This window comes from Miniopterus schreibersii (assembly GCF_964146895.1).
Source record: "Miniopterus schreibersii genome assembly, chromosome: 6".
Lineage (NCBI taxonomy): Eukaryota > Metazoa > Chordata > Mammalia > Chiroptera > Miniopteridae > Miniopterus > Miniopterus schreibersii.
The window spans coordinates 9593165-9613268 of record NC_138107.1 but is presented as its reverse complement, the minus strand read 5'-3'; the positions used below and the strand labels follow the sequence as shown (position 1 = coordinate 9613268).

Below are 20104 nucleotides of genomic sequence, written 5' to 3'. Positions count from 1 at the left end.
GGGCCAGTCCCTGAGACTGTGAGCTCACACGTGGGTACCTGGGGCCCCGCTCTCCTCTCTGGTGCTTCCCCCTCACTCTGCTCTCACTGGGCGGGGGCTGGGGCTGGGGCTGGGGCTGGGGCTGGGGCTGGGGCTGGGGCTGGGGCCGGGCTTTAGGACAGCCCGCACCTGCCCAGTGCTTTAGGGTTTCATCCACTGACCAAAGGTCACCTCGAAATATCTGTACCCAGGACACACTTGCCCACCCCGGAAGTAGCTACTTCTGAAGTAGCTACACATGTGACTGTCCCTTCACCCACCTGGGACCCCCAAACTTCCACTATATTCTATTTGTTTCATCTATTTACATTTTAAAGATCTAAAGTCTTGGACTTTGACGTCAAAGATGGCAGACGGCTAGTGCGGAGGGCAGCTGGCAGTTCTGACTACAGCTTAACGGTGCAAACCCGGCGCAGTGAGCACACACTGCCGCCTTCCCCTTCCTCTAAATCACAAGCAGTGACCGAAAAGACACAGCTTGAGGGGAAAAAACAGAATCAAGAATTGGGAGGGGACGTTGGAAACTCAGGAAATGGTGAGAGATGCACGGCGGGCTCCACCTGATGTTTATACACTGAACACGGTAAACAACAAACGGAGGACACAGGTCACTTCACACACAGGAACGATCCATCCGGTGGCCGCGCCTCTGTAAGGCGGTGCCACGTGTCCCACGGGGAGACGTGTGGGTCCTCCTGGCCCAGGGCCAGCTCAGCGGCTCTCCCCATTATCTGCAGAGAAGCTGCCTGGCTCGGGAGACGTGGGCCACAAGGCCCGCACCTCTCAGCCCGTTTTCTCATGTCAAGTGGAGCTAATAGTTAATAGCTCATAGGACTGTGAGGATTAGATAAGACAGCACCTGGCACGAAGTAGGTGTGTGATAAATACCAGCTATTCTGATTCTCTATCAACATCATTCCACTGGCCTAAGCAGTCTTTAGGCCTGTCTTCATTTTTCTTACTCTAGAAATAGTCTTAAAACCACATTTCACATCAGACACGTTGCCCCAAGCCTCGGCTCCTCCACCTGCTGCTCTCCTGGCCGCGTTTCTCACAACTTTGCTTGGAGCTCTTTGGAAACTCCAGGCCTTCAGAGCATCTTGAGCCATCCCAGGGTGGGATCCCTCCAGGGTGGGCAAACTTGAGCAGCAGGTGAACCTGATGGGGGCACTGGGTTTGGGTTGCCCTTTGGTGGGACTAGAAGGACCCTCTTGATCAACAAAGCGTCAGCAAGCGCCCTGGGGACGCACACAGCTGGGCTCCGGGACTGCAGTCTCAGTCTAGGCTCTCACTCTGCTCTCCAGCGCAGCAGCTTCAGAGTAGCCAGACTTTTTTAGAAGTTGAGAGTCACAAAACATAAAATCCACCATTTTACATGAACAATCCAGTGGCATTTAGTACCTTTACAATGTTGTGCAAACACATGCAGGTGCAGAACGTTTTCATCCCAAAAGGAAACCAGTACTCTCCTCTCCCCTCAGTCCCTGGGGACGACCCATCTGCTTGCTGTGTCCATGAAGTTGCCCGTTCTGGTCATTTCATTTAAATGGCGTCATGCCCAGCTGGCGTGGCTCAGCGATTGAGCATCGACCTAGGACCCAGGAGGTCACAGTTCGATTCCCGGTCAGGGCACATGCCTGCGTTGTGGACTTGATCCCCAGAGGGTGGCATGCAGGAGGCAGCCCATCAAGGACTCTCTCTAATCACTGATGTTCCTCCCTCCCTCCCTGCCTCTCCCTTCCTCTCTCTGAAGTCAATAAAAATATACTTAAAAATAAAAACAAATGAAATAATATATTGAGTGGCATCTGGTGCCTGGCTTCTCTCACTTGCGTGACCTTTTAGAGGCGTGCCCACGTTGTCAAGTGGCAGCGCTTTACTTCTTTTTGAAGCTGAAGTGTACGCACACCCTACGTCTGGCCTGTCCGCTCATCCCTCAGTGGACACCTGGGCTGGTTCCACATTTTGTCTATTGTGAATACAGCTGCTGTGAACATCTGTGTCCACATATGTGAGTCCCTGCTTTCAATTTTTTGGGGGGTGTATACCCAGGAGTGGAACTGCTGGATGATGCGGTAATTCTGGTTTTTTTGAGGGACCACCAAACCGTTTTCTGCAGTGGCCACACCATTTCACATCACACCACCAATGCACAAGGGGCCCCGTCCACATGCACGACAAAGCCTGTGAGCTTCACCTTCTGACCATCCCCGTCCTCCTGGGTGGGACTCGGCAGTCATCTCACCTGTGGGCCCCGAGCCCGAGGCACAGGGTGGGGAGACAGCCAGGGGGACGCGCTGTCCTGTGCCTTTCAGACCTAGCCCGGAGCTGGGAAGCATCACTGTGCCCCTCGAGAGGCATCAGAAGGCCAGCCCATGTTCGAGGGAAGGGGGATGCAGGGACAGCTTTTAAAATCACACATCTCCACGGCATTTGTCATCTACTCCCTTAGACAGTGCTACCCATAGAGCCAGTTTGTGACAGGACACGGGGCTCACACCAGACCTAAGTCAGCGCCCCGCTCCCTCCATCAAGGCTGTCAGCTGACCTACGCGGGTGCGTAGCCACAGGTGACTGCACACGGACCCAAGCTCCTCGCCTCAGCCTGGGACACGGGAAGGGCCTGTGGACCCTCCGCAGCGCTGTGAGCTTAAATGGCCATTTCACGCCCCCGCAACTCTCCCAGGTTTTATGAGGCCTGCAGTTTATACATTTTGGCAGCCCCTCTTTAAGAACTTAAAATTGACCACAAAATTGGGTTCAAAGGTGAATATGAATGAGGAATCACAACACGTTACACACATTTTTAAAAGCTGACAAATACCCAAACATCGAAAATATTTATAGAATATCCAGCTACAGTTCTAATGATCGCCAGGCGCCTCTAGAGGACAGACCCCACCTCGTACCCTTGATCACGCTCAGACGGTGGCGACTCCCTAACGTCTCCCCGCCAGTGTGGCGGAGGAGAATTTGAGTTACTGATACTTCAGAAAAGTTTCTTCCGTCAGAGGAACAACAAGATGGCGGCGTAGGTAACAGCTGCACCCGCCGCCTCCCGCAACCACATCAAAATTACAACTAAAATACAGAGCCACCCTCACTCAGAGCCTCCTGAGATTTGGCTGCACAGAAGCCCCACAACCAGGGACCTGAAGAAGCACCGAGACGGTAGGAGGGGCGGAGACGCGGGTGGGTCGGGGCTGAATCCAGAGACGCGGCCTCTGGCCCACACCCGGTGCCCCGGGTGAAACCCGGGAGGGACTCTTGGCGGCGGAGGTTTCCCGGAGGAATGAGGGGTCCCAGCCCCACAGCAGGCCCCCAGCCCAGGGCTCCAGGGCCAGGAAGAGGAGTCCCCACAACTCCGGGCTGTGAAACCAGCGGGGACTGTCCCTGAGGGTCGCGGAGGCTGCGGGAGCCTCAGCAGCTCCTCCTAAAGGGCCCGGCACGGACTCACTCGGACGCTCCCTCTGCGCCCAGCGCCGGGAGCAGCCTGAAAGGACCTGGGACACTCAGGGGGGAACTAACCTGCCTGAAGTTAGGGCCAGAGGCGGAAGGCGGCTTCCTCCCAGGCAGAGGGGCTGGCGGAGGCCATGGCTCCTGTGGCGAGTCCTCCCCGCACACAGCCGGCAGCAGGCGCCATGTTTGAGTCGCCAGCACCTGACTCACGCCTTTGGCCCCGCCCCGTGATTCCCGGAGGCCCCGCCCTCCCCACCTGCAGCTCATCCAGGCCACTTCCAGGGGCTTTTCTCTGCCAAGTGGCCTCTCGAGCCTCATGCTTAGGACTTTCCTAAAATCTCTCCAACAAGCAGCAGCTGCCCCATATGGCTTGATAGGCGGCCCCAGGCCTGGCACTAGCAGCAGCTAAACTGGCTCACAGCTTGGCCTCTCCTGGACAACGCCAAGCCCAGCACAAGTATCAGCCAACTATGGTTTGCTGAGTAGCTCATGCTGGGTGGCCCTGGGCCAGGCACAGGCACAGGCTGACTTCGCACCTCCCCAGAGGCCCCAGAGACAGTGCACCTGGTGGTCAGACTCGACCACACTGGATTACAACCCTACCACATCCACGAGTGACACTCAAGGAGCGCACTCGGTGAACACGAAAGCCCCACTGAAGTAAATCCTGCTCCATAGGGGTGTCTCCAGCACAGCAGCTCTCTGGCTGTAGCTGCAGCTGGTCTTCACAGCTGATTGGCCTGGGGGTCAGTTCCTCCCAGGGACGCCAACAGCAACCAAGCCTCAACCACAACAGGACAGTGCACACAGCCCACACAGGGAGCACCTAGAAGGCCCAGCTCAGGTGACTGGGGAGGCTGAGCCACTGGACCCTACAGGACACCTACTACACAAAGCCACTCTACAAATTCCAGGAGACATAGCAGCTCTACCTAATACATAGAAACAAACACCTGGAGGCAGCCAAAATGTGGACGCAAAGAAACATGTCACAAAGGAAAGAACAGAAGAAATCTCTAGAAGAGGAACTAAATGAAATAGATCCAAGCAAGCTAACAGATAGAGAGTTCAGAATTTTGGTTATAAGGATGTTTAAACAGATGGTTAGGGAAATAACTAAGAAAATCGATAACATAATAAAGTACCAATTTGAAATGAAGGCTACAGGAACTGAAATGAAGAATAATTTACATGGAATCAACAGTAGAGTAGAGGACGCTGAGAATCAAATCAGCAATTTGGAACACGAGGAAACAAAAAACACCCAACCAGAAGAGCAAAAAGAAAAAAGAACCCAGAAATATGAAAATAGTATAAGGAGCCTCTGGGACAACTTCAAGATGCCCAACATTCATATTATTGGGGTGCCAGAAGAGGCAGAAAGGGACCAAGGAATTGAAAACCTATTTGAAAAAATAATTACAGAAAACTTCCCCTACCTGGGGAAAGAAATAGACTTTCAAGTCCAGGAAGCACAGAGGGTCCCAAAGAAGAGGAACCCAAAGAGGCCCACAGCAAGACACATCATAATTAAAATGCCAAAGGTTAAAGACAAAGAGAGAATCTTAAAAGCAGCAAGAGAAAAGCAATTAGTTACCTACAAGGGAGCACCCATATGACTGTCAGCTAATTTCTCAACAGAAACTTTGTGGGCCAGAAGGCAGTGGCAAGAAATATTCAAAGTGATGAAAAACATGGAACTACAACCAAGATTGCTCTACCCAGCAAAGCTATCATTTAGAACTGAAGGTCAGATAAAGAGCTTCACAGATAAGAAAAAGCTAAAGGAGTTCATCACCACCAGACCAGCACTACAGGAAAAGTTGAAGGGTCTTCTTTAAGAAGAAGCTAATGAACAAAAGAATCTGATGAACTAAATAGATCCAGAGACATTGACGCATGCAACAGACGATCATATTTCAGAGGAAAGAGGGAAGGGAGGTGGAGGGTGGGAAGAGATTAACCAAAGAAGTTATATGCATATATGCGTAACCCATGGACACAGTCACTAATGGGGTGAAGGCCTGGGGAGGGGGTGGGAGTGAAGTGGAGGGGTCAGTTGCGGGGGAAAATGGTATACCTGTAATACTCTCAACAATAAAGATAAATTTAAAAAAAAAAAAAAAAGTTTCTTTCATTTCACAACTCGCTCCGGCACAGGTGCGAATTTCTAGAACTGTTATCAAGGACCTTTCACGAATTCCGAAGCTCTTGTCCTCTTTGCTGAACAGAGTTGGCAGATGCTGCCTCGCCAAGAGCACATCTGTTCAAGTGGGCGTGAGGGGACCAGGTCTCCTAAGTCCACACACCCGACGACTGGCTTCTGGCTCCATACATCACACATGTCCAGTCTCCCCCTCAACTCACCTGCTCTCAGGTTCTGCAGGACGCGCCCACGCTGTAACCACCTTGGCCGTGCACCTTACCTTCAAGTCAAAGGGACGGGCACAGTGGGCAGCTGGAGTCTTCCTGAAGCCGTCCCCACCCCAGGATGACCATCAGTAACCCACTCAACAGACATGACTGCGAACCACACCAATATATCCCATTTATTCTGAATTGAGTATCTCCCCAAGTCAACTCCCCTCGGCCAAATCCCCAAAATGCCCACCTGGCTCAGCACCTCCCAGCAGCAGAGGGAGGAGCACGGTGGATGGGGAGTCGGAACGAACGAGGGACCAGTTTCAACCACCTGCAGCTGAAGCACCCAGTTCTCGCAAACCTTCTAAGACCTTGGGAACCTGCGAACCCACTGCCAAGGCTCACTGCAGGGGTGGGGCAGGGGTCTCAGCAAGGGAGGGGCCTCCGCTGGAACTTCATTTCACTGTGACCATCAAACCTTTCACACCCGTCTCCAACCTCGCAGGCACCTGCTGCCCGGCGTCCTGCTTCCGTGAGGAAACAACAGGGAAACAGAACTTCCACATGCTCCCCGTCCCCCACCACAGCCCCTGCCTGCCCTGTGAGCCATGCCCTACCCCAGCACTTGTCCCCTCCCTCCTACATCCTCTATTACTCCCTCTCTACTGGGTCATTCAATTGGCATAAAAACAGTAATTTCTCCTTTATTTGAAAACAAGCTCTCTTGCCCCCACACCCACTCCACTACTGCCCATTTCTCCGCATCTTTTACAGTGAAACTCCTCGAAAAGCAAGCTCCTATAGCCAGGCTTCCCCGATCTCCTACCCAGTGGCCAGTCCCCAGGTGCTGGGTCCCTGAGCGGCTCCTCCACAGGTGACCACCCCGCCCTTCTCCCTGGGACAGGCCAGGGCTCCGCTCTCCGTCTCCTTCCTTGCTGGCAGCTTCTCTGTTTCCTCTGCAGGTGCCTCGTCTCCCTGGGCCTTGTGACACTGGGATGTCCCTGTACCTCAGTCTACCTCCTGTCCCCTATCTGTGCTCCTTCCCTCCCTCCCTCCCTCAGGGACCTCTGCCAGGCCAGGGACTTTAAGGACTGGCTGTGTGTTGATAACTCGGGCAGGACCCATCTCCTCTGCACCTCCACCTGGACATCTGGTCTGCACCTCAGCTTAGTCTGCTCCCATCCAACCCCAACCATACTCCTGCCTTTATAGTGACATGTCCACCTTTCCAGGTGTTCAGGCCCAAACCACAGAGTCGCCTATGTGCCCTCTGTCACCTACATCCAATCTGCCAGAACTCCTGTCACCTCTACCTTTGAAGTTGGTCCGCCTCCCTTGCCCCCTGAGCTCTGCACCCCCACCACCTGTCACCTGAGTTATCAAGTAGCCTCCTCCTTGGCCTCCACTTCCCTTGCTCCTGTCCCTGCTGTTCTCCTTAAAACTCAAGTCAGACCACACCCCTCCACAGCTCAAACCTTGGATGGTCCCCACCTCCGAAAAAATCCTGCAGGTTCTGCATACTAACCCCTCCTCACTTATTTTGTATCGTGTATCTATCCCCTTGGAATACTGTTTGCACTTCGCCTATTGGGTCCCCTGCTTCCCCCAAGTGTTTTGGTCACCACTGTAACCCCAGCACCTAGAATGGGGCCACCTGCGTAGCACGTGAGCGCCACCGCAGCCGAGCTCTGCCTGAAGGGCTCCAGAGGTGGGGCCTGGGCCTCATCATTCAGGCCCGTCCTAGTCCCTGCCCTTCCTTTGGGTACCATGTCACATGAAGCAGATCCCTCTCCTAGTCCGGTCCGTGCCCCCAGCTCCTCCTGCTGCCTCGTGGGCCTGGGCCTGTGGACTCCAGAGCTTCCCATAGCCCTGCCTCCATCGAGTCCATATCCCCCTAAACAGCTCAGGCTTGGCCCACCCCCAGGAGAAGGGCAGAATGGGAGGTGCCAGGAGCCGGTGGAGCCACCTGCGCAGCCTGCCTCCTAAGTCCATGAACCCACCAGACGTTTTATCACTATCACCCGTGAATATAAGTCCCAATCTGTGGAGCATCTCATTCACCAACAGCTTAACCACCCGTCTGTGAGACCCCCTTGAGCCCAGGGGCTATGTGTCACCCCTTCCCAGCCGAGCCCTCTCACGTTCTGAGGGTGACCTGTCAGTTTTACTTTGTAGCCTTTTTTCTAACCTTCACCAGAGGAAGCGTTTATTGACTTTGGAGAGAGAGGGAGGGAGGGAGAGATCGGTTGCTTCCAGTACATGCCCCACCAGGGATTGAACCCGCAGCCTTTTGGTGTACTGGCTGACGCTCCAACAGAGCCACCGGGGCTATTTTGTAGGCCGGCCTGCCTGCCTGGGCTCCGGCCAAAGGTGCCTGGGCAGGTGGGTGGGAACAGGGTCTCCAAGGGAGGAGCCAGCTCTAGAGCCTGCGGTCACCCGCCTGTTCCTCCTGGCTCAGTATCCACCTCAAGCTCTCTCCAGCAACCAACTGGAAACACCCTGCTGTATATAAGCCCAGGGAACAGGATTCAGGCCCAGGATCCCCAGCAGGTGTTCTGGGTTTCCGGTTTCGATGACAACGCAGCATGGAGGTCCACATACAGTGGAACCTCCAGGCTGCCTGAAGTTTTCCCTCAAACACAGAAGGTGCTCAATGAACTGGGGCAGCTGGTCCCAAGGTGAAAATAGGTCCTGTGCTGTGTGTCCTGTTGCACCCGCTGCCAGCATCTTCCAAAGCGTCCCTGCCCCTGCCCCTTGTTTGGAGGGTGCCGAACATGCTGGCTTCTGAAGACTGTGCCCAACACCCTGGGAGGGCTGGTCCCTCTTGTCTCTTTTTAATTTGGATGTTTAAAATCAACATTATACGTGTGCATACTCATAGGAGCAGTAAGCATACAGCTTACTTCATTCCCATCCCCCACTCCAAAGAAAATGAGTGGACTTTCAGGATTTTCTGCTGCACTTACATTTCTAAATAACATGTTCACATCATTCTCTTGAATTTTAGACATTGTGACTCCCTCCTCGGATGATGGGAATGTGGCCCTCACTCTCTCCACACACCGCTCAGACTCCCCTCCCTCCTAACAGAGGTGCAGCATCAGCTGTTACCAGAGCAACACTCGTCCCCATTTGTGTGTTTATGTTACTTGTACTCACTATTAACAGCCAAGCCATGCAGGGACTATGTTCCTCTTCCTATTTTTGTTTTGCATTAACTGTTTTTGTGTCATTTTCTATCTAGGACTCACATCCAAACCCCACAATAGAAGCAGAAGTAAAGTACTGACCCTTTCTGACTCATCAGCCTCTCCCAGGCTCCGGACGGGCCGGCAGGTATGGATGGGCTGCTATGGGCCTGGGCCCTCGCTGGGCAGCACCTTCACACATCCTCCTGTCTTTCTTGATTACTCCCCTTTTTCTGGAGCCCTCCCTCAGGAAGCTCTGAGAATGGCTACAAAGGGGGTAAATTTTCTGAGGACCTGCAGAGTTTTCTTGGGTGTTTCTGCTCTGGTGCCTGTCTGAGATCCTCCCTTCTCTAGAGCAAGAGGGTTTCTCAGTTCCCCGAGTGTGGCTGACTGCCACCCGACGACCATGTCCCACTCCGACCTCTAGCCTGGGGCTTCTGGATCCTCCTGCCGCCCACCCAAAAGCCTCTCCTCTCCTCTTCCCAAAGCTGGGAGGTGCTGACAGCGGCCGAGGCCACAGGGGGTGCAGTCCCACTGATCCTCGCCAGGCCACCAGGTCCCGGTGCTCCCTGCCCACCTAGTTCACTTCATCATCACGACAACTGTGTGGCCAATATTTCTGCCTTACAGGTGGTGGGAAGGGGTGCCACTCCTCCCCAAATGTTTTTAAACATCTTCAGAAGTATTAAGTGTATCCTCTACACTAGGGATTTTCAACCATATGCCACAAGAATTTTAATTTCAGTGCCACTATTCAGGCAGGGGCACTGACTTTCCCCCCCCCGATTGTCAAGTACAAAAATGACAGCAGCCAGCACAATAGCCATCCAGTGAGAATGAATCAAAATTACACCTATTTTTTTTGTCAGATCAGCGAAAACCATATTTTTTGGTGGCAAAGAATTTTAGCAATTAGTTTATATGCCATGGGATGAAAAAGGTTGAAAATCGCTGCTCTACACCAAAGAGTTCACATCTGGGCAAATACATCATTCTGATCATCCCTTTAGGGAAACACCATCTCCATCCTTTGGGTTCTTCCTTGGGTGCTGACCCCTTCCCCCAGACTCATGCAAACCTGGGGAGCCCAGGTGCTCATTTCTTCCCATCTCCCCCAGATGTGCAACCTCCTTGCTGACAGCAATGCCTGGGCCCAGCACACACACCTGCCTCGTGCCAGGCCCAGAGACCTCCCAAGGCAGGACCACTCACAGAGCAGGGGCAGCTGCTCCGCCTGGAAACTTCCTGGACTCCTGACCCCAGACAATGGGGAGGGACACTGCACACAAGAGCCCCATCTCTGCAAAGCTGTGGCAGGGAGACCTTTGACTTTTGGCCTGGCTATTCCAGTGGCATGTAGGAGAATGGGCAAAACAGAGAAATCCAAACTTTCATACGATTGGTTTAATTTTTTTTCAGCAGGAGAAAAAAGAATAAAGTTACAAGATTCTTTTAATATTTTCACAATGTTAAAACTAAAACTGAGCTCTAGGCTATGTGTGTAAGTAAATCTAGAACACAAAAGGGTTAAATAAGATTTCTCTTTTAAAGATACAAGAATTTAAGCTTTCCTTACATTTAACAAACTTCACAGAACAGATACTGCAGGGGAACAAGCCCCTCCCCCCCCAGCTCTACCACCAGGAAGTGATGGGCGAGAGCCCTGTGTGCTGGGCTCCCCAGAGAGCCTGCTTCCCATGGCTGCCTCCAAACAGCAGCCGGTGGGGCCTGAGGAGGGCGGAGGGGCTCGTGGGTGGCCTCTTCGGGAGGGATCAGAGCTTGGCGGGGGGCCTAGGCGGGCCAGCTCACTGAGGATGGCCATGGACTGGCCTGAGGGCCGTGGCTTGACAACAGTGGTAAACGTGGGCAGACCCGGCCCCTCTGCCCTGGGCTGCCCTAGAGCAAGACGCCGGTCTGGGTCCTGAAGCAAGAATTAAGGCTGGAGATTCTGCAGCGGATTCACTCTGGTGGGGGTGGGTGGGAGGAAGAGGTTGGGAAGAGCATGATTTCCTATTTCAGAATTCTGGATCAAAAAAAGATTTTCAGTTGCAGGTATTAATTTGCAGACAGAGTTGAACTGCTTGCTGTGGTATAAAAGGGAAAGTAGCTGGGTTAAACTATTCCAATAGCCTGTGGGTGGGCAAATCCAAACTGTCTCTGCAGGAGCCTTCGACTCTCACCGCCCTGGATGAGACAGGGGGCTCCGGGTCACTCCCCTGCTCACTTATCCTGTCTGCCCATCCCACCCCCACCTGACTGGTAATGATTCCTAACGTGGGCAAACAGACCCATCTCTACCCTTCCCCACCTGGCCTGAGCTACTGCACTGTCTACCCACATGAAGAGGCACCAGCTGAGAAATGTGTCCCCCACCCCAACCTGCTGGAGCAAATTTCTCTCTTGGAGCCTGGCCACAGCCACAAACCAGTTCTAGACAGATCACCCCGCTGCCCCCCGGCACACGCTGCCCCCCTCACTACACCTGCTGTGTGGTACATGTGGACTGGTCGTCCCTGGACTACGGGGCTGCACAGACACAAGAGGCAAGGCCATCCTCCTCCTGACCCCTGGGGGCCCAGCAGGCTCCTGAGGGAAGGGGCAGAGTCTGTGGGCAGCAGCTTCCCCAGTGCTCCCAGAACTTCTACTGGTTCCTGTTGGCTATGAAACATCATTTTAAAAACTCCAATACAGAACTCTAGCTGCAGAGGCCATTTGTGGCCCCAGCCGTGGTGGCTGTGCTGCAATTAGCCTTATTTGATCAAATGCCAGATCCCTGTACTTGGCAAGTGGCGAACCAGAGCCAGCGGGGTCAAGGGTGCCCCTGGTTGCCTCTCATGACCCTGGGGTCCTGTGTAGAAAGGTGGTTCTCATGCGTGGACTAGTCTTGAGTGGAGCTAATTTTCAAGTGAGGTTATTGTTTCTCTTCTCATGTGATGAGCTTTTTCATAGCAAGTCAGGTAAAAAATTCGTTAAGATTTTCATAAGAACCTGCCCTCCCACCCCCATTTCCAGCTCTGTGGGAGAGCGAGGCCACCACCCAGCCGAGCCACATGGCAGATTTCAGCAGCCTCCTGTGGCCAAGGCACGCGTGGCCACCAGGCATCCTGGCTACTGGACTAAGGGCAAGTGAAGAGGTGAAAGGCCGACATTAACCAGAGTTTTGGCAGAGCCATGTGCGCTGTGGAAACTTGAACATCAGCTTCTACTCCTCTATTAACTCAGAGTCTCCGTCTGGAACACTTTCCGCTTAAGGCTTTTTATAAGTTTGACTCCAGCAGTGACAGGTATGTGTTGTTTTAAATCCACTAGCCATGCTCAAAAAAAAATATTCTTCATGTTTTAATTTTATACAATGGCTAGCAGGCACCTTAGTAACCAGCCAGAAATCAATTTCAACCACCATCAACCCCTAAACTACAGTACCAGGATGGCTGGCTAAAGAAAGGAAACGGACTGGCTGTGGTCTGACGCGTGCCCAGTACAAGGTGTCTGGCTGACTTTGTCCTAAATAAGGCTAACATTAGTGAACTAAGAACAGCGTCACGTGGCGGCCGTGCCTGGCCTTCAGGAGCACCCCTCCCCGATGCGCTGGCAGGAGCGCCCCACTTTCCGGTCCAGTTTCACCATTTTCATGATGGCTTCCTCTCGGCCACGACCCATGTGGTCAAACGTACAGTCATGCTGCTCGGGGAGGCGATGTAACATACAGAACACGTAACCTGCAGAAGCAGAAGAGCAGAGAAAACAGGGTTAGGGTGGCTTCCAAATGCCCAAAGCCCAGCTCTCTCTGGTCTGCAGGATGGGAAGGGCATCTCAGTGAGTGGACAGCCACAGCAGGGGCTCCTGCTGCTGAGGCATTTATTACCCCTCTGCTCCCCCCCCCCCGCCTGAAATTTCATAGCTCCACAGCTCCTCTTCAAGTCAGTGTGATGTCCTCAGAGGCTGACTGTATTTAATGCAGCTCCTGCCTGGATGGACCCTGAAAGCAGTACCCCAAAGGAGGATGCTGCTGGGAAACATACCCCTTTCTAGGAAAGGAGTGGGAGTAGGCGAGAGAGCACAGAGCTGCCAGCTCAGCATTTTCCCTAGCCTGGGCAAATGGAATATCCACCCCAGGACACCACCATTTCTTGGAGGCAGACAGGGAGCAGCCTAAGCAATTATGGCTTAAATTACATTCTACCTCCTGTACAGCTAGGGCTTTGGGCAGGTGGGGGGGGATCATGGGAGTGATCAAACCACAATCTGCATGTGAATAGGGGCTCTCAGGGGCAAACAGATTATTTCAAGTGCTAGAAAAGGTATTACATATAAATAGAGGAAAAAACAAATGCTGAGCTCCAATCATCTCAAAAGAGCCTGATGCTTCTAACTCCATTTGGCAGGTAGGAGGAGGAGGTCCCTACACTCAGGCCTGCCCACTGGCCCTAATCTCCCAGAGTGGAGGAGGCTGTAGGGCTGGTCCTCTCTTTCTGCTGCAGAGAGGTCCAAGGGAGACATTGGTGAGGCTGGTAGAACAAGGGATGAGGGAGGAGCTGAAGGGCAGATGAAGTCCCTCTGATAGGAAATGATGAGAGGAGGCCCAGAGGACAAAGGAACACACACCTACAACAGAATGTGACCTGTTCCCTCTCCTCATCTGGTCTATTTCTAGGAATGCTGAATGTATGTGGCAGAGAGACACTTGATGTCCTGAGTCCTCACCTGGGGGGCGGGGCGGAGCGTGGGCAGGGAAGACACTGCCAGTGCTGGCTGGCTCCTCACCCAATCAGTTGTATCTGGCCACACCTCCAGGTCCCATGAGCCAACCTGTGGGTGAGTCTAAACCTGTTCCTAACCTTCCTCTCCCTGGGCCTGGAGCAGACACCCCACAGCAGCCCTGCCAAGACAGTGCTCTCCAAGCAAGCAGCATCTCTGCTCAGACATCTTTCTTTTAAGCCTAGATAGATCCCCACACCAGGGCAGCCACTCCTTGCATATTGTGATCTATCTTCACCCTCAATTCCTTTTCTTTTCAGAAACGGGGGTGGAGGCAGTGATTTCAGAAGAAAAGCAACTGGCAGTTGAAGCAAAGACTGAGTGGCTAGGATGGATGGAAATTTCAACAGCCTTAACTTTTAAAGATAAACTTCGCCCAGAGAACATTCCTCAGCTGCCCTGAGCTCCTGCTGTGCATAGGGCATGACATACCGGCCCAGCTGGACTATCCACTGCATGAAAAAGCACACTACTCACTGCTTCCCCGGGAGAGCATGGCAAGCTTTGACTCTGAAATGGGATTGGGTTTAAGGAAAAGAACAGAGATGAAATTTTTGTCTCCTGAGAAGCTGAGCTCCCACTTGGTCCAAAGGCAAAGTTAAGATTAATGAGCTCATGTGTTATATTTACTGATGAGTTCATTACTCGAAGCTATTGAATACCACCTGTCTGCCTCCTAAAGGATTCCCAGCAGAAGCATGGAAGGCCTCAGTGGGCACCCTCCACCTAACAAGCACAACCACCTCTGCGGAGCAAAGCCCACCTGATGGGGGAGAAGCTACTAGGCCAGGGCTTGGGGTGGGAGGCACCAGCTGTATGGTGGCAGCAAGTGTGAGCATTTTATTTGTAGATCTTCGGCATCTACAATAAGGGGCGGGAAGATTCCTTACTGCCCCATCCCTTCACCTTCTTCAAGCTATTGGGATGAAGCCAGGAGAAAGTCCCAGGGGCTCTTCTCTCCTTCTGATGAATGGCGCTGGTTGAATAAAAGTGGCAGGAAATGGATTACCCCTGAAATTCACTTGGCCCTGGTTCAGGCTAACATCTCATGAGTCAAAGGCAGAATGGAGTGAAGGAGAGAGGCTCCAGTGTTGTCCTACCTACACACTCCACAACTTTGCTTAGCTTGCCTTCCAACATCTAGGGGGGACCCAACTCGGTGGATTTGAGAGCCCCTGGAGTGGCCACCACAGCAACTTCCTGATATTCTCTCTACCCATCAAAGGATTCTTCATCGAGCCCAAAACAGCTCATTTCTTTACCAAGTTCTGTGAACCTCTATTAGACACACCTTGACACCTGGCTTTGATTTTTGAAAGGTGAAAACCACTAAACAGCAGCTAAATTTTGGGAGCGATGCTGGTAACAATTAGAATATATGGCATTGTAATTCACTGGGGAAGTTTTTGGAAAGCTACCTGCCCAAGTCTCTGCGCCAAGGTTATTAGATGGCATAAATTAAGCTCAATTCCCTCTCCTGTCAGGATCACTCACCAACAGGAGGTTACATGCTGGAACTTGTTCCAAATGCTGAGCAGATATTGACCACTGACAGCAGCCAATCGGCTAAACGCATTTCAGCATTAGTGGGAGTGGGCTGCTCTGGATACAGGGAGTGTGGGAATGACTGGTGGGTGGGATGGACCTTATTCTTCTTTTCTTGGTACCCACAGATCTGTTTCCAGAAACTAGTGCAAGTGTCATAAACTTTTGATGACACTGGTGTTCCAGACACCAAGCTGGGTATGGAGTGAGAAGCGTTCAGGCTGCTGGGGAGAGGCCTGTTCCTAACTTCAGTGCTGAGTAGTGTGAGAGCACAAGGTGGCTGACAGCCCCCACCTTGGCCAGGCCGTCCTCCACACCGCTCACCAGAAACCAGTCGGGGCCTTTCCAGAGAGGGTCAAACAAGGCATGTCCAGAAGGCACAAAAGCACAGGGACCTGAACCTAGCAGCTGAACTGTGACCCAGGTTTTGGTATTATCACTCGATTCTTTTTCCTCTGATTTTAAAAAGTTATATATCAACATTGAATTCACTAACTTGTTCGCATACACATAATCCATACCTAACACTCCCCTTAAGGCCCCACAGTTCAGCTTCATGTAGTTTTAAAACCAATTTCAATACATTTTGGCCAATGACAGCTGTGCTTTCGATACCATACAGTGCTTTGGAGGGAGAAGGAGAGATAAAGGGGTAGGAGAATATGATTAAAAGGATGCTGACCCCCCGAGAGAAACACCTAATGCAAAAGCTTTTGAAGGTATGATCTGCCTGCCAAATGTGGTTCCACCACAGTCCTTTTCCTGCTGTATCACATGAGCCCATGTCACATGAAGCCCAGGTGATTAGGTCTCCATGAAGCAGTGCCCTGGTGGGGGGTGCAGTGCTCCTTCATAGCTGCCAGAGGTGCTTCTGGTAACTCTGCACAAAATGCTCAAGAATTTGTGTAAGCACTTCTTTGCTCACTGGCACTGAAAAGCAATTTGGGATGAGCCCTTAATTAAACAGGGAGGGGAGAGGAAGCAGCAGCTCTGTCAGCCCTGTTCCATGGCCTGCTGCTCCAGGCCCCTCTCTGCATGCCACTACCTGACATCTGTCGGGCCATCCTGGACGTGGGAAGAGGGACAGGAGGCCTGACCATAGCAGGAGATACCAGTCAGGACCCGGGCAAGCTGGGATGGAAGGTCTCCAGAAGGTCTCTGGCAGCTACACTCTGAGTGAAAAAACTATGTAGGCCACACCAGAAAGGGAGAGAGAGAATGTCTGCCTAGACATTCAGTCAGCCACAGTGACTGAACCCTGGGGGGGCTCATCCCAGGACCCTGCCCAAGCCTGTGCTGTGAACAGCAGGAGATGAGGAGAGAGCAGGAGCTTCCCTGACTCTGCCACCATCAGCGACACAAGATTATGGCATAAGGCAAAAACACACAATCCGAGACCTATCTAACCCTCTGTCCCAAAAGGGTCCCATACGAACGAGAAGTGCAGAAGGCAGCATATGCCACTCGCCCTGAACAGAGGGCTGGGGGTTCTTGTGGGAAGAGAGGCATTTCAATGGAGGGCGCTCAGGCGCATAAACGAGCCCTCTGAATGCCACCCTCCTGACTCAGACCTGGAGCCTGTGACCCAAGGAGCCACACGTCACATAAACTGGAAGATGCCTAACACGATGGCCCTGAAAACACATTCCCAGCAGAAAACAGAACCGAGGCTCATTCTCCCAAGACTCAAAGTTCTAACGTGCAGGTTTCCAAAAATGCTCATTTGGTGGGAACTAAACTTCTGACCTGACCCTTCAGCTTTTCAAAGGAACACCTGAAAGTTACACAGTTCATTCAGATGAACTCATCTACAGCTAAAGCTCACCTCTGCTGACCAGGGTATTTTAAGGCTAAGCAAAAATGATCAAGAACAATTCGTACAAATGCTGTCATTAGGTACAGAGAACATAACATCCAACGCCTCAACTCTAAGAGCTATGAAAGTTGCAGGATATTTTCAGTTTCACTCACTTGTTTACAAACACCAACAGCAGTGGCTGCCCAAGAGGAGCAGAACCAGATAACTGGCCTCATCTGCCAGTTCCGTTCCCTCCCTGTTCCCTCACCCACAGGCAGTAGCTGTTGTTGTTATTGTTTTTTTTTGGGGGGGGGGGAGGACAAGCTGGAGGCTGAAAGCAGGCAGTCCTTTGGCTGAGGCTCTGGGCCCCCAGGCCAGCACTTCCTTCCAAACCCTAAGGATTAAGCAGGGGTGAGAACTTTTTCTATGGAATTTCCTAAGGGAACAAAGAAAGTGATGCCAGAATTCATATTCAAAGTCTGAGCCTTTGTCATTTTTATTCAATCCCTGCCAGACTGAAATATTGCTTTTCAGCTTTATCTTGGAGTAAAAAGCACCATTTAAAGTTGGCAAAACTGGGCAGCTCTGGATACTTTGGGACTTTAATTAAACAATTGTTTCCTTGCAGCTACCGCCCACTTGGAGGCTCCTGAGAGTGGCCATTTGAGTAAAGGCAGGGACCAGAGGCGGGCCTCAGCTCCAGCCGCTCAGGTGTTTTTACGTCACTCGCAAGAAATGTTTTCCACTTTAGTCGTTCATTTGAATTTCAAATTATCAAAGGTTCAAGCAGAGCCTAAAAATACTAACAAGCTTTGGGGACCAAGGTTCTGTAGAATCATCACTGGAGTGCAGCCCGAGCTGGCGGGCACCCGCCTGCATTCTGTACACTGACTACACATCGTCCTGGTGCGCCAGTTGCAGCCCAGCGCTGAGGCCCTGGCGGGAGTGTTCAGTTAGGAGGAAAATCAGAGGCTGCTTCCTTCTACAGGTGCGCATGTGCTCCAGCAAACAGAGCCTACCCCAGACCTCCTGAAACTTCCAGAGAGACCTACGTAAGGGCCCTCAAATCTCAATTCATCCACAGGCACCACTTGCTACCTAAAGTGCCTATTTAAAAAATAAATGACAAAGACACCTGACCCAAGTGTCTGAAATGACCAGGCAAGCTTGTTAGAAAAAAGAATCACATTTTCCAGCAAGGTAAGAGTTTCTTAAAGCTCAGGACACCTAACTGACCTCATAGCTCATCTGTAAGTACTCGTGGGGAGCAGCAGGTGGCTACAAGAAAGCTTGTTGGAAAGCATTAGCCATTTATACTCCCACCAGCAGTAATCCCTGGATTACACCACATCCGCTGACCCAATGCCCAAGGCAGAATTTGCAGCACAGAACTGTATTAAAGGACCTTAATGCATTTTACTTCATCAGGCCCAGGGTACAGGCAGAGGAGCTTCAGGTGTTTCAGGAATGGACTGCATCTGCTTTACATTCTTCTCACCCCCAGCTTTGCATGGCAGAGGGAAAAGCACCGCACTCCAGGAAACTGAAGTGGATCCCTGCTCACTGAGTGGGCTGACACAGTACTGGGGATGGGGGGTGGGGAATGGGCTGACGAACAGAGGTCAGCTGCTCAGGGTGCTAGAAACAAAGCCATAATGAAGCGTCAAGCTGGGCATCAGTGTGTCTGTCTGTTTTTCAAAGGGAAGGAGAAGAGCCACTCTACTTAACAATTTAATAAAACCACTAAATCATACCGAAACAATTCTAAAACAGAAGCAATCACTTGTCCTCCTCCCCAAATCAATTAAAATACAAGTTAGATACAATGTAAATGTTAGAACAAAAAGCAGTGTGACAGGAGGCAAAGGCACAAGAGTCTTGTGCAAGGAACTCCCTGGGCAGCTGTGTGCACTCAGCAGACGGCTCTACTGAGAGCAGTCAGCAGCGCAGGGAGATGGAACTGTCCCAGTCCAGCTTAATGAAGCTCCCAATGCCATTTCTAAAAGTATAAAAACTTCACCACTCCGGGTATCCTTTATTGTAGTCTCTCCAGACAGTCCCTTTCTTGCAGAAACTCTAATGACCTCTTTCCTTTTCTCTGTGGGGAATGTTTGCCCTGACCCAGTAATGTCCCCTTCCATCACCCAACCCTGCAGCCGTACTTTACCTGACATTCAGAGAACAAGTCTTCCCACCCTTCATTCTTGCCTCTAAGAGCACAAACTTATTTGTGCCACTGGGGGTGTGGGGTGGGGGTGGGGTGGGCCTGGCGAGGGGCGGGGTAGAGGGCATCATGAAGGATCCTGTGCCACTGCTCTGACTTGTGAGAACCCTCCTCCAAGCAAGCCCCTTAAGTCCTCAGTGCACAGGGAGAAGGGGCTGGCTGCAGGCTCACATTATGCTAGGCTGTTTTATCTAGAGATGAACATACATTAAAAAACTAAGAGAAAAGAGCTCAAGGCAGTTTTTGCCATTGGAATAATGACTTGGTCTTTCAAGCATCATTTCATTTCAGTAGCTGAAAGCAGGCAGCATTAGTCTCTCAGTACCTGGGGCAGTTTTTAGGATCTGAAAAGCCCTCGGAGGTGCCTGCATTCCTGGCCTCCCCACCATGCCTCGGGAGAACAGTGAGGTCCTGGCAGAAAACTTCTGTTTTTTTGGGTGACCTCCTCTCAGCAGGCTCGTAATCTGTTTGGTCTTCTCTTTCAGCATTTCCTTGTCCTTTAAAAGATTACCTTCTCGTCCAGCCAGTGTGGCTCAGCAGCTGAGCCCAAGAGGTCACGGGTTCAATTCCTGGTCAGGGCACATGCCTGGGTTGTGGGCTCAATCACCAGTAGGGGCCGTGCAAGAGGCAGCCAGTCGATGATGTTTCTCATTGATGTTTCTCTCTCTATTACCCTTTCCCTTCCTCTCTCTCTCAAATCAATAAAAACGTACTTTAAAAAACAATGCTATC

The 20104-nt window shown here is 51.8% G+C and overlaps 1 protein-coding gene across 2 annotated transcripts in view; it reads right to left on the bottom strand.

The window, feature by feature from the left end:
* Positions 1-10430: 10430 nt before the first annotated feature.
* The window catches only part of ZFAND3 (zinc finger AN1-type containing 3), a 316668-nt gene continuing 306994 nt past the window's right edge, over positions 10431-20104 (bottom strand). The window contains exons 6-7 of one of the 2 annotated variants that reach the window (XR_013999102.1): positions 11300-12766; positions 10440-11011 (exon numbers count right to left, since the gene is read on the bottom strand). Coding sequence is in view for 1 of the 2 variants with exons in the window: in XM_081141329.1 (XP_080997455.1) it covers positions 12612-12766 (155 nt within the window). In the remaining variant the exon portion in view is untranslated. Of the gene's footprint in view, positions 12767-20104 lie in introns of both variants that reach the window. The other variant, XM_081141329.1, reaches the window with a different exon arrangement.